This window comes from Haemaphysalis longicornis, unplaced genomic scaffold (genome assembly GCF_048455015.1).
Source record: "Haemaphysalis longicornis isolate Haplotype H1 unplaced genomic scaffold, Haemaphysalis longicornis Haplotype H1 scaffold_9, whole genome shotgun sequence".
Taxonomy (NCBI): domain Eukaryota; kingdom Metazoa; phylum Arthropoda; class Arachnida; order Ixodida; family Ixodidae; genus Haemaphysalis; species Haemaphysalis longicornis.
The window spans coordinates 97,133,827-97,147,760 of record NW_027526460.1 but is presented as its reverse complement, the minus strand read 5'-3'; the positions used below and the strand labels follow the sequence as shown (position 1 = coordinate 97,147,760).

Here is a 13,934-nt window from a genome sequence, read left to right as displayed (position 1 = left end):
CCTGAAACGGACGTCATACGGACGTCCGCTACAGCCGGAATGGACGTACGGCGGACGGCCGACGGACGTCCGGTGGTTGCTTGGGTTAGCTCCCATCAGCCACTCAGTGCTCATCCTGAAGATGCCGCGGAAGGTGGCGTCAGGGGGAGCACCAGTCGGCGTTGTGCTAATAGTAGTTCGGCTGGAGACATCAGACCGATACATCATACATACTTTTTAGATGCAAAGCATCTCTTGCTCGGGGCTATGTCCGTTGTCCTTCCGGCGTCCGTCCGCACCTCTCCTCTCCACGCCAGCTGTGATAACGTCACTCTCTCCCCTCCTCCTTTCCACACCACCTGTGTGCGCTGCTCCTCCTCTCCCCCTCTCCACGCCAGCTGTGATAACGTCACTCTCTCCTCTCCCCAACAGCTGTACGCGCTGCTCCTCCTCTCCCGTCGTCCTCGCCACTTCAGATAAACCAGGTCCACGCCGCTGCTCCCTTTCCCTCCAGTTGCTGCTTCGGACTGCGCCGTCCGATGAGCTGACAACGGACGCCAACGATTCTGGCAGTGACCCGCCGCGGTGGCTCAGCGGCTAAGGCGTTGCGCTGCTGAGCGCGAGGTCGCGGGTTCAATTCCCGGCCGCGGCGGCCGCTTTTCTGATGGAGGCGAAAAGCAAAAGAATTACACCGTCTTCCCACGTGGGAACCCTGAGGACTCTGTGAGGAGATGCTAAGCATCTAGAGTTTGCACGGCTTTGCATCTCTTCAGGGTTCCCACGTGGGAAGATGGTGTGATTTTTTTCCTCTCGTCGAGCCAAACGCCTTTGCATAAAAACATCAGCATTTTTAGTTTCATGTGATCCCAGCACTACAAGAAAGCTTGACAGTTTTCAATATGTGATGGCCTAATGACGCATTCTAACCAGTACACGCACATCCAGGGACGCAAAAACGAAGTACGCAGTCCACAAATCGACAGCATGGTTAATATTTTTCTTTTATTTCACTCATTGTCAGAGGAAGTCAACCTAGAGTTCTGCAAGAGTATGTGGTACTGCGCGGTTACCACGTGAAATTTGTTTCGACGGTGGTGGCCACAGACAGGCAGAAACACACTTTTATTTTTGTCCTCGGGAATACTGCATCCACGAACACTGGCTTGCAGAAAACATGGGCACTGAAAATGCGAGCACAAACATCACACGATTGCTGCTTCAAGATACAAACGCACAGACAGTTCTTCGTAGGTGGTTGGGGCAATCATACGCATTTTCGATGCGACACTTTCGCCGTCATATTGACGTCAACGAGACGAATCTGACATCGTTACATGTAACCCATAGCGGCGGCGCACCCCATTGTACGCTACCGTCAAATATGGCTTAATGCCTTAGGAAGAGGTCGCATGATAATTCGAGAAACTGCTTCATCTGACTACAGAAAGCGGTCCTGTTTAGTTCAAGAACTGTAGCAAACTATAAGGGGACAGGGCAATGTAGATTTCGCGTTGCAAATTATAATTGCTCAAAGTGTGCTTCTCCACGCTTTCAGTTTATGGCTATGAATATTTAACCACACCTGATTATCATTTCCCGCCGAAAATTCACCTTTTTTTGTGGATGGTGTTTTTAATGTGGTTGCCACAGCGAAGCACACATTATAGGAGATAGCCCCTATAAAAACCCTTTGAAAAAAGTCCTTTTTCTAAAGATATTCCTATTGCACTTAGCCCATTAGCAGTTGAAATAAATAAATGCGTACGTCACATTCTGAGATCAAAAAGGGTGCAATTAGCGTCACTAAATAAAGGCTTAAGCGTAGCTTATTTAGTGACGCTAGGTGCAATATCTCAAAATATGACCAAAATGAAATTTTCACTGGCGGCACCCCTTGCTTTGGAGAATGTTATTAAAGCTCGTCTTTAAGGAAATTATTGAAACACCCTGGTAAATCATAATTCTAAACACTTACATAAAATTTTTCAAACAACAAAAAAATTTCCCATCGTCCGCTATCGCCTTAATTTTGCCTTATTCAATACGTTTACGTCGGTCGACCCTGTTATGTTACGTGCTCATCTAGAGTGGCTCTGTTCGAACGGACTACCACTTGGACACCACTGCTGTGGCTGGTTGCACAGAAATGCCAGCAGTCTGCGTGGTTGTTGACCGGAGACTGTCAAAAGAAGCACCTACCCCTCGAAACCTTGGCACATGCGCATTTGGCCTCTATACGCTTTATGAAGGCTTGTCGCGAGTCTGTCACACTCAACCAGCATGGCCTGCCCCAGTATGTATGTGTTACCCTCTGGGTTTAGCTTATCCCTGGGCTCACACACGAGACGAGTGCCGGAAACTTTAAAAGTAATAAGAACAAGGGTTGACAAATACGAGTCATTGTGCCAACAGAGAAGCATAAATTACGAGGGTTGGGGTGGTTCTTCAATTCGGGAAGACTGCCCTAAATGCACAAACCAGGAGGCAAGGCCCCATACAGCTGAGAAAGTCCGCTCAAAGTCAAGCCTTCATCCTAACTGCTTATGATGACACCTGTACCTTGCGAGTGCCCAGTCGCCCGGTAACGTTGACTCGAAGAGGTGATGTGTCTCCCTGGGCAAACTTTATAGTGACCTTTAAAGATGAGACTGAACTCTAGCAAAGTGCCTATCTTCCCTCAAGGCCGAGGGTGGAACTTATAAAAGGGTAACTGGGCCCTTCCGACGGGATTTTCCTCTGAAAATGAGGAGTTGATTGGTATAGCCACCTGAATCAGCACTTTTCAGATACCTTTTTCTGTTATTAAATTTTCCCGAGTGCTCGCGCTAGAGGCAGTCGTACAGTCGTACTCGTACAGGCCGTCCAGTTCAGGTTTGGACCACAGATGCATTAGACCCATCCTAGGCCAACATTTTTTAATCGGCTATTTCCCGCGATTATAGCAATGTTTCGAACGTGGAAACAATTTTATGTGATAATGAACTCTTAGAGAAGGTTATGCCTGCATGTAACATAGTACGAACTCACAATTTTTCCCATAGTGTCACACACGGCATGGCTAAATGTCATTATATAAAGCTCAAATCAGCAAACTGCAATTCAAATTTTCATGCAAAATATAGAGCATAGCAGGAGGCGGAGCGCAACGAGCAAACTGCAAAACCAACACCCCAAATGTGTTTGTAAGAGTGCGGGATAATTTGTAATCTTAGTTCAAAGAAACCAAGCGAAAATGATATTTGGCTTACGTTTTGTCCGAGGGAAAAGGCCTTGGCTGCTGCATTTCTGATAGTGGCGAAATGCAGCAGCTCAGCTGTCAGTACAATAAGTTATAAAGAGACCTTCCCGGTGGCCAAAACCTCTCCTGTTCTTCCTAAAAGCAGCGAACTTGCACAGAAAACTGTAGCACAAAAGACTACACTCTATGAAGTCAGTGAACTCTATCGTCTGTGGTGTCGTAACGCTGGCACACCTGTTTACGCTCTGTCCTTACCTTCCCATTCTTTTACTGTTTTCATCCTTTTTTCCATTGTTCCCCTTTTCCACGTATAGAATAGCGAACTACGCTACAGCCTCGTTGACATTCCTGCCTTTCTTTTACTTTTATTCCTCCCTTCCTTTTTTCCTTCCTTCCTGATGGCCAAAATAATGTGGAGCAATCCAGCATGACACACCTCATTGTCCCCATGTAGCTTGGCTGCGTAAACCCCTGGTTTTTATTCTTCTTCATAACTTCGAGCAGCTAATCTTTGTATGAATTCGCCACATGCGGCGTACAAAGTCATACACAATCCCTCACTGCGGTGACTACGTCAACAGCAAAGAAACTGCTAACGCTTTCAGCCGAATCCCTACATTTGTAAAGAAAAGACGCCACTGTGAACAAGTAAGAATTCAACATTCCTTATAAGAAATGCTGCGAAAAAGAGGCTTGCTTGATCGGTGCATTGGCAGTTTTCCCAATTTGACGGCACCAGCCAATTTTTAATTAAAAGCATAAGAAAACAAGCATGTCTGAATGTGAGCCACCCACGGTATGGAACCTTTTCATCAGCCCCTGATTTGAGGGGACAAGACTCTCTGCGCTACACTGCCGACACGAATAGCCAGAAAAGAACAAAATGTAATGGCCAGTCGCAGTGGTGAAAGAAAAAAGCTGGGGTGAGCAGCGGAGTTACCAACGTCAATTATGTAGCTATCAGTTTATGTCGTAAGAAAAAAACGACGCTGGGAAGGGGAGTCCACACTAAAACAGTCTATAAGCATAGAAAGATTAACCTGTACACGAACCAGTTAAAATACATATATACATGCATACGCTGCCTGTCTCGCTCGATGAGCACGCCCAGTTGACGAACCGACGCCTTCGAATTAACATACCGGGATTACTAGTGCTCTGGCCTGCCGGGTTTGTTCACTCTCTCGTTTACTGGATTTGCGTCGCCCGAAGCGCCCCGTACAAAGATATTGCGCCTATTTTGCGTTTGGTGTCAGCCGCAAGCAAGAAATGCATAAATAGCGAGCGGAACGAGATCAACGGTCGAAGAAGAGTGTCAATGAAAAGGAGGGGAGTGAGTAATGAATTCAATAATAACAAGAACAAACTGCAATAGATTTACAAATAAATACGAAACAGACAACAATGAACCAACGGAGAACTAGCCAGGTTATATAAATCTTACAAATGCACATTTCCTATAGAATTCACAGCGCGCCGCGCGAAGGCTGAAATATTTAGTCCCATAATGTGTCGGCTGCCTTCGGACCCTTGCACGTTGTGAAGAGAGAGAGATACAAAAAGAAAGAAAAAAAAGCTGGGCTAAGCCTTACGGTAGGCGCGAGTAAAGAACACTGGGGTGTATAAGAGAGACGTAGGTTGATCTTTGCTCACGTTGAAACGTCGTTAAAATAGGAAAGAAAAAAGGAGCATTCGAACGCGCTCGCAACAGACATTCATTGACACACCCCGATACACGCACACACACACGCACAGCCAAATATTTTTTTTCTTTTCACACATTAAGTGTATACAATAAGTGTAGATCTATGCATGTCTGCTCACTACCTGAAAAAGGAAAGCAAAAAAAAAAACAGAAGAAAACGACGCTAAACATCCGAGTCAGACAGACTCAACTCTAGAAGAAGCTCATGTTTTTTTTTCTTGACGACGTACCTCCTCCTGCGCCCGCTCCTGCCTGTACACGACAACACACCGGTACACTTTGAAAATACTCCCCCCACGTGGAAACCCGCGCCGCTGCACTCCAGATAGAGCATTTCCTCGTCACCCCTTTGTATCTCTCTCCCCTACGTCCGCTCGTTTGTAAATGCCACCTAGTGCTATCGCTTAGATATACCGAAGAAAGTGAGCCTCTCGAGCAGGTAGTAGCATCTTTTTCTACACTCGGCCTATTTCCTTGCTATATAGTACTTCGTGATTTTGTATAATATATAACATGGTCTCATATATATATAATATCTGTGTTTATTTGTGTCTGTGTATTGTGTGTTCGCGCCTGCGTTACCCTTTTCCCAGCGTTTTTTTTTTCTTCACCATTAGCTGGGCTGTTCCGTGTTCTACAAAGCTAGCACACCTACGAGCAATAACACATTAGACAAAGTACTTTGGCGAAAGAAAGAACGAGCACAGAGAACAACGCTCTTTGGGGATAGACGAAGTGACGTCACTATCGTTTACACACCTCTACCAAAGGAACCGTAATACAAACAAGAGGGAACCGGCATCAACATTTTGTCTATACACAGCACCAAATGCAATATATATGAAGACTAGATGAAATTCATATCCTCGATACAGCGAAGCATAGGTTGTATAGCACACGAAGTCTCTTTTCTTTCTTTAACACGCTCCCGGCCTATGGACTAAAACATTTTACCACATGATCTGTTATTTTTACCTTAAAGTGCTTGTATGACATATCGAAACCCTGCGCATTGAACCGTCCAACGCAGGATGGTGCCATGAAAAAAGATGTGATGAGATTCACGAAGCTATAGTAATGAAATCCACGATCCGCGGCTGCTTTCCCCGAATGTGTCGTCGAAAACACCATCTTAAAAACAGCTTGAGCATGATTCGACACAACTCCATTATTATACACACCTCCAGCAATCTTGTTTGCATTTGTGTCGGGTCTCAGTTCGTTATTGTACAAACAGCTTCTTCAAACACCCACAGTCCAACTTGCGGAAAACGGGAAATACATTTCAATCTTTCACGTGATAAATAAAACACCGATAAGGAGATTCGTCCACCAAAGTCACCCACACGTCAATGACTAGCAATGTCAGCGCAACCGGCAAAACAAAAACAAAAAATGCAAATGCATCTTCTCGAGCTACGTTTCCTCGTCGCACGGTCACCGACTGCTGAGACCAAGCGCCCTTGACCTCCGTGGCGTCGCCCCACAAACCTGAGCGAGCACAAAATGCTGGGAGCCACGTGGTCGCAGTTCGTGTGAGCGTTATACAAAAACGCAGTTAGTTGACAGGTGAATACGTTTGCAAAACAGACGCCAAAAAGCAGTGCTTCAAAGCAGTACTTGAAAGCGACTGCATTACCTAAGCATGATAGAATCTCATGTGCTTTTGTTCGTTCAATATCCAGGAGCCCAAGACCGAGACAGAACGCAGTCGCCAAGGTTTTCGATAAAGATCTCACGCTACGATATCTCGAGCACACACATGGGGCTTTTTCCCACATGGCAATGCAAAACCTTCATCAGCCTCGCAGTTGATATGCTCTATGTTGCATTCAAGTATGCATGCCCAGTTAGGATGCACTGGGTAATGCTAACGAAACGAACATATATGTTTATAACTTGTGGATGTGAACACCTCAATCCAGTGACTCCATATGACGTTCGACCCTAACCATTATAGATGAGCCGCGTTGAGTGCATGCCAGCTAAAGCAACACGGAGATCACGACTAGGTTGACCTTGTAGGGGACAAGTATTTCACAAAAAAGCGAGTTTACTCATCATTTCCAAACTTAACCGCATTTGCCTTGACATTGTGATAAATTTACTATCAGATGAGGCCGAGGAATAAAGAGAGTGGACTGGCAACAAAAACCAAATGGGGTCGTGCAGAGTGTACTAACCGAGAATAACTGTTAAGGACTTCGTTTTTCTAAAGACAGCGCCGTGATTCTTATCCGGTCTGAACGAGGATTTTGTTAACAATAAAAGTAAAACAACCGCCCGAAAACAAAGGCAGGCCAGTTCATTCGTTTCGGTAGCATCAGAAGGCGACCAGCGAACGTGTTTTGGAGACAATCCCAGTACCCTTTTCACAAAACTAGTGTCTAAATATGCATTCCGACCACATTTTATGTAAAGACGTCCCTTTTTAGGGTGCGGAGGAGGCAGTGGGTACACGGGCAGGAGCAGAACATAAATAGAGTCGCGAAGCAACCCAATTTTTTTTAATAGCGAACGTGGCCGCGGTGCTTGGTAGCAATAGTAATTTTGTCAAATCCAAGAACTTCACCTGTAGTACCTTCCTTGTTTCGTGATAAATAGCGATTGTAGAGGCAAGCTGTTTGCAAAATGGAATAAATCTGCTTAGAAACAGTCGCAGCAACGGTACATACTTAGGTAGGGCCTGTCTTCACTGAAGCTTGGACAGAAGACAACAGTTGCTAAAACTCAATGCACGATGTCGCGGCCATAACGAAGTAGAGGTACGGCAAGCATCATACCAGGTGTGTTTTGTAGGAGGCATGACAGAGCCTTAATGTTTTGTTTTTAGTATGCAAAGAGCATATTGTTTGAGCGCTACATATGAGTTTCCAATATAAATGCAAAAGGCAAGCTACACCCCTTCAATAATGGTGCTTTGTTAAAAAGACAAAAAATTCACTCGCCCATCCATTAAGTGGAAATACTCACGCGTACGGCGAGTGTGTAAGAAGTGCTCTCACACCGTGAAAGAAACCTGTACTTCCTGTCGGTCGCAAAATTCGTTGGATAAATTACGTTCACTTTTTGTTTGTTTGAAACAATAGGCATACACAAAACCGAGTTTTCCTAACTGCTTCCAAAAATTAAGGCTAAACCTGGCATACAGTAAGTTAGTAAAGGGAACAAAAAATAACTTTATCATTTCATTCACGCAGCTGCGTTCATCTTCCCATACCCATGTTTGTTTCCGTAGCCTTGGCGACTGAAAAGGCGTCCTAACGGAAGCCGAGTGAATTGCGACGGTGCCCCTCTATCGCGCTGTTCGATGTTTTCCTTGTTAAGTTGGAGTATGTACAGGCAAAGTGACACGGCGAGAAAGGCCGTAAACGCACGTCACCGAGGCAGCCTCCGAACTATAGTGCGCACAGAGGCGCACTGCCACTGCCAAGAAACGTAGGCGAACAGAGATGCAGAAAATTAAATTGCACACCGAGAAAGGAACAACGGAGGGGAAAGCACGCAAGATCCCCTCTGCCACGAAGCGGCGTGTGCGGGTGAAGTTGCAACGAGGCGGACCATGCCTGAGCAGGCTGCTTGAGCGCGACCTTCGCGACGCCATGACCGCCTCGGGCCGGGGCCTCCTCCCTACGATTGGCGCTGCTATACCGTTTGCTGCTGCTGCTTAGCGCTTGATCTCGCAGGTGTACGAAACCCTCACCCCGATGTAAAAGTCAGGTACTCTGATCCGAGAAAACAAAGCGAATGCGCCCAGTGACGGCGCCGACGACGTCGGCCGGTGGTGGTGCAGTGGCGTCGTCGTCGTGCGAGTGGTGGAAAAAGTTGAGCTTTGAGCGCTGGTTCCCTAAACAGCGTATGTACAAAGCCGCCCCCCGGCTGCTCAGGAGCCGCAGGAGGTGGGGCGTCGGGCGGCGCTATACTTTGGCACCAGTCAGCACTCGGACTGCTTGGAAGAAGAGGGGGTCTGCTGTTGCTGCTGCTGCGCGTGGCTCCGCTGCTGGAAGACCGCGGCGCCGCCGTAGTCTTCGTACACAAAGAACTGCTCCTTCACGTCGGACCGGTTCAGGCCAGAGGGTCCCGCGCGGTCCGCCGACGAGGCCCGGGGCTTCCACACGGGCGAGCCGGCCTGCTCAGCCGGGGGCTGGTACGAGCTGGGCGGCTGGCTCGACTGGATCAGCCTCGCCGCGGCGCCCGACGACGACAGGGACGAGGCGCTGCTCAGGCTCGGCGCCTTGGGCTCCGACCGGTCCGAGCGGTCCGAGCGCTCGGACTCCTCCTCCGAGGCCGCGGCCAGCTCCCGCGCCGACGCGCTCATGCCGTTCATGGAGTCGGCTACGGTGCGGCTGCGAGTGCCGCGGAAACTGGGGCCCGGTAGCCGCGGGTCGGTCACGTTGTCGTACGTCTCGATGGCGTCGCCCGCTGAGTGGCGCTGCGAGGACTTGTTGCGCTTCTTGCCGCTCAGCGTCCGAGACATGGACGACGTGGAGGGACCTGCGGACGCAGCACTCGAGCTCTCGTTGCCTCCCAAGCGCCGCAGCGTGCCGGGTTTCTCGCGGACGGCCGGCTTGGTAGCCGGAACCGTCATGTTGCGCACGGACTCGCGGATTATCTGCCGGATGGTGCGCAGGAAGGCGTTCCGGAACTCGCTCGTGCTGCGCACACCCGTCAATACAAGAGTCAATGGCAGCGTTGAGCACTTCCAACCAATATGGTTATCAAAACACTTGTCATCAACAAGCTCGCGTAATAAGCACTGCACTTCACTAAAGCATGACGACGGGAAAATTCTTCAGATTTAAGCAGGCAGAAAGGTAGTCATGTAGAGTGAAGCTGTCATCTCTGCATCAACAATAGTGAACAAGATTCCTCGAACTAGTGGGCACGACGATATAAAAGACGAATACATTACCCCTTGTCCATTACTTTTCCTTCTTAAAATTCTCAACCTGATCCTTGATTATGAGGTATCAGCAGGCAAAGGCTAGTTCGAGAACGTCACAAATCAAAGACCTTAAAGGGACAGACAACCGATTTTTGTCGCGTATATGTTCTCTAGCTCATATAAAAGCCAGCGTTTTATATAGCTCGGTACCCACAAGCAATTTCTAAACAAATTGGCGGAAATAATTTTAATTTGGCAGCAAACTTCTTTAAATCGGAAGGGTGGCGGTTCGTAGTGTCGAAACTTGACCCTACAATATGTGTCCCTGTCACGTGACCTGCAAACCTAGCAACTACTGTAACTGCTGAAACGTTTATTTACGTATTGAAAACCTTTTAACACGAGTATTTGTACAAGGTTAAATTGTATATGTATTTCTAAACATTATATCAAAAATTTTAAGGACACACCGCCCACCGTCGCTTGGTTGCTCTCAGTGTGGCTAACTGAGTCTCCATGCCCAGAATCAACGGCAGCGTTCAGTAAACAGACCCAGTGAAGGAGCTTTGACGATTCTGCTTGAGTCAGGGGTGTTTGTTCTGCCAAAATATTTGATTTCAGTTTCCAAATACGCCAACGGCAGCTTAAAAAAAATTCCCGCGCCTTCCCGCGAGGGGAACACGATTAAATGCAGAGCATTGGGGCCTCAGTACTGATTGAAGGCAGTGTTGCTTCCATCGCTTCTTCCGTGATGCTGGAGTAGCAGACACGAGTAAACGTGGGCACGAGCGTCAATCAAGGAAGGAAGGAGCAACGCAGTGACTGAAACACGAGTGACCGCTAGCCGCTATATTTGCAGCGCGCGCAGTAGAGGGAGAGCAGTACGGGGGGGAGAGCGCGCATGCGCAAGCAGCGCGCGCCCTTCCACGCCCCACCGCGCTGCTATCACGCACCTGTTACGCCGAGACCGCGACGGAGCGAACGGGCTGACTACGACGCATGCGTGCGCCAGCTGCTGTTGAGAGAGAGGAGGGAAGGAGAGGCGCACCTGCTGCGGACGCGGAATTGTTGACACCGCCCGACGCAGGAACAGGCGAGGCTAAGAAATGCTCTGCATTTAAAAAAAACGTCGTGCCTGGGGAGAACCGAACTTCCCACATCCACAACTTGAGGCCAGATCTACCTATCGTCTATCCCAACAGATGGCGCATTCGTACAAAATAGACCGTTAGTCGACCAGATTTAGGGGAACTCCCCAAGGTGGAGTAAGTTTCTGTAAAGGAAAGTTTGACATCCACCTAAATGCAGCCATACAGCTACAAAGGAAAGCTATACAGCTTTCTCGGAAAGTTTGCAGTTGAAGAAAAATCCTGGACCAGGACGAATTTTTCTTCAACTGCGAACTTTCCGAGAAAGCTGTTTTCCTTTGTAGCCGTATGGCTGCATTTAGGTGGATGTCAAACTTTCCTTTACAAAATAGACCGTTGCATTAAAAAAACACAATGGAACAGGAAAGCCTGCGATTCAAACTTTTTAGCTGGGGACAAGTTTTTAAATATCGTTTTTCATCTCGCATACAGACAAGAGTATGTTGCCGAACTACTCTATGTCATGGTTGCCAGCATTATTTTTGTGAAGGACACATACGGCTCGTAGATCTTAAAATTTCGATTTAAAAAGTTCTAGGGCGTTATCAGCAAAACCGTTTCTCGTCACCACGCTTTAAGTGATGCCCTTTGATTTGGCATAGAGCGTATATACTCGACAAAAATAGGTTGTCTGTCCCTTTAATTGAGACTGCGCTTGTGCGTGATTAGTGAGCGCTTGGTGCCGTAGTAACCATTATTTGATTGAAAAAAGTGACGCAGCTGACACGCATCGCGTACCTGTTGGAAAGCTGGTAGACTTTTTCGGAGCGCCTCTGGATCTGCGACTTGAGGTGCACCAGCTCCCAGAGATAGTGGGAATCTGCATCCTTTTGGCTGCTGGCTCGAACCTGGACCTCAGTCACCGGAATTAGCACCTGGTAGCGGATTATCTCCACTTCAGCCGAGTTGTTCTTGCTCGATCCCCCCTAAAAAAAAAAAAAACGATGGGTGTGACACACCAAGCTTCCATGCTTGCAAAGTCAGATTATTGAACCTAGCTTCATGTTAGCAAAGCTAGATTCAATAATTTAACTTTGCTAACATCAAGGCATTGACAAGCTGGCGATGCATGTAGAATAAAACTGTGCAATCAACAAGGACGAGAGAGGGACGACACAATGCCGTGGTAAAATTTCCTACGTTGATGGACAGAGCATGATTTTATCATCACTGAAATCATCATCCTCATCATAATTTCTGGTTGTCATGATAATTTCCATCATTTTTGGCACCTTAATGATCATAACTGTCATCATCATCATTCGTTTCATTCCCACTGAACGGCGGAAGCTTCTCCCACAAATCTCCAGCTGCTACCCTCTCTGCCACGTACCTTCACCCGGCCGTTACACCCACAAATGTTCTTACCTCATTACTCTAACTGGTCCTGTACTTGCCCTGGTATTTACTCCATCAGTAGCATTCTCTATGTAATGCTGGGCGGAACTACGCGAGACAGAACTTCTATTGCAGTGCATGAAGAACGCAACCCTTAAAATTGAACCACCAGGTGTTCGTAAAACGCATGGCGTTTAACGTAAACCACTGAGAAATAATATACCCACGGCACTCGGCTATGTGTGCGCACACAAGTGAAAAAATGCGTACCACGACAAGAAAGAGCAGGGAGAAAGATCGCAGCACTTGCCATGAGTTTCTTTTTCTGCCTGATGCGCTCCTTGCAGAGGAAGACCACGGCCGTCTTGAACACAAAGCACATGGCATGCAACTCCAGTCCCTTCTTGATCTTGCCCAAGAATTCGGAGATGTTGAGCCACTCAACGCCGCCGTAGTACAACAGTTCACCAGGGCTCAAGTCCACGTGCTGCGTCAAGAAGGCAAAGCGAGTGTGAATTCCTCATGTGGCACCAGCAATGCTAGTAGCATCCGTCCTCTCATCACTCCCCTTGTCCCATCAATGTGCCATGTTTACGCATTAAAATTACGAACAAATCGGCCATCTATCAAGCTATCCTACGAATTCGGCACATTGTCTGACAAACTCTAATGTTAATAAACATAACTGTGCGATTGTTTCAATGCCAGTGCTTCTATTTGATTCCACTGCTTGAATGTCAGCATGGAGTAAACGTATTGGGGCTCTTCAATTGTCAGCCTAAAACTTGACGTGAATAGCCCATGGGTAGCTCAAGGAATTTCTCACCATAACAAGATATGTGGAGAAAATGAGTACTTGATTGCGCCTCAGATAGTCGGTGGTTAATACGGGAACCATGGTCAAACAGCAACACTGATTACTGTTTTGGTGGCTCATCAATGAAGTCACTGGCGATGTTGTAAGGCTGAAATATTGAAAGCCCATTAATACGCGTGGTCTGTCATTAAATTTTAAAAACTGTTCTCCCAATCAAAACAAGGTTGTATGCTGTCTTCATAGCCCTTTGAGGTTTTAACAGGGCGATGAGAAGTGCAATAGTCAGGGGCTAGGAATTCATATAGAGCAACTGAGACCTTCCTATCATATGTATGCAAGCTCCATGCACAACGGAGTCATCAGATACAAAGTTTTTCTACTAAACCTGTTGCGATTCTGGGGTGATCATGGCCTTTCGGCATATACGTAAGCAGCGGTGTGATGCTCAACACCAAACACCACCCTCGTGAATAATTCCATCAGTCACGAAAACATTTTGCCCGGTCCACCTGACTCACCAATGTAATCCATTGCATCAGGGCCAAACTCAACCCAATCGAATTGAATAAATGCTTGAGTTATCGTTCCATAATTTAAAACAGTCATCATTGTCTCAGGCTACAAAGATCTTCTCGACTACAGCTCTTTGTAGCCTCAACGCAGTGACATGAAAATATAAAATAGGCAACAATAGGCATAGATAGCAAAGAGAAAAAGAAAAACGTACAAATGAAAGAAAAAAGGAGATAGGGAAGTAGAAAAGTAGAAAAAGAAACGATAATTAAAATAAAAAAATAATATCAAGAAAACAAAAAAAAAAGCAA

General features: G+C 47.0%; 1 protein-coding gene across 10 annotated transcripts in view; it reads right to left on the bottom strand.

Moving 5' to 3' along the window:
• Window positions 1-957: 957 nt before the first annotated feature.
• Window positions 958-13,934, bottom strand: part of Sif (guanine nucleotide exchange factor still life) — a 309,147-nt gene continuing 296,170 nt past the window's right edge. For all 10 annotated transcript variants that reach the window (XM_077684357.1, XM_077684363.1, XM_077684364.1 and 7 more), the window contains 3 exons: window positions 12,604-12,780; window positions 11,694-11,881; window positions 958-9,577 (listed from right to left, as the gene is read on the bottom strand). In XM_077684357.1, the coding sequence (XP_077540483.1) occupies window positions 8,857-9,577; window positions 11,694-11,881; window positions 12,604-12,780 (1,086 nt within the window). In that variant the 3' untranslated portion in view covers window positions 958-8,856. The remainder of the gene's footprint in view (window positions 9,578-11,693; window positions 11,882-12,603; window positions 12,781-13,934) is intronic.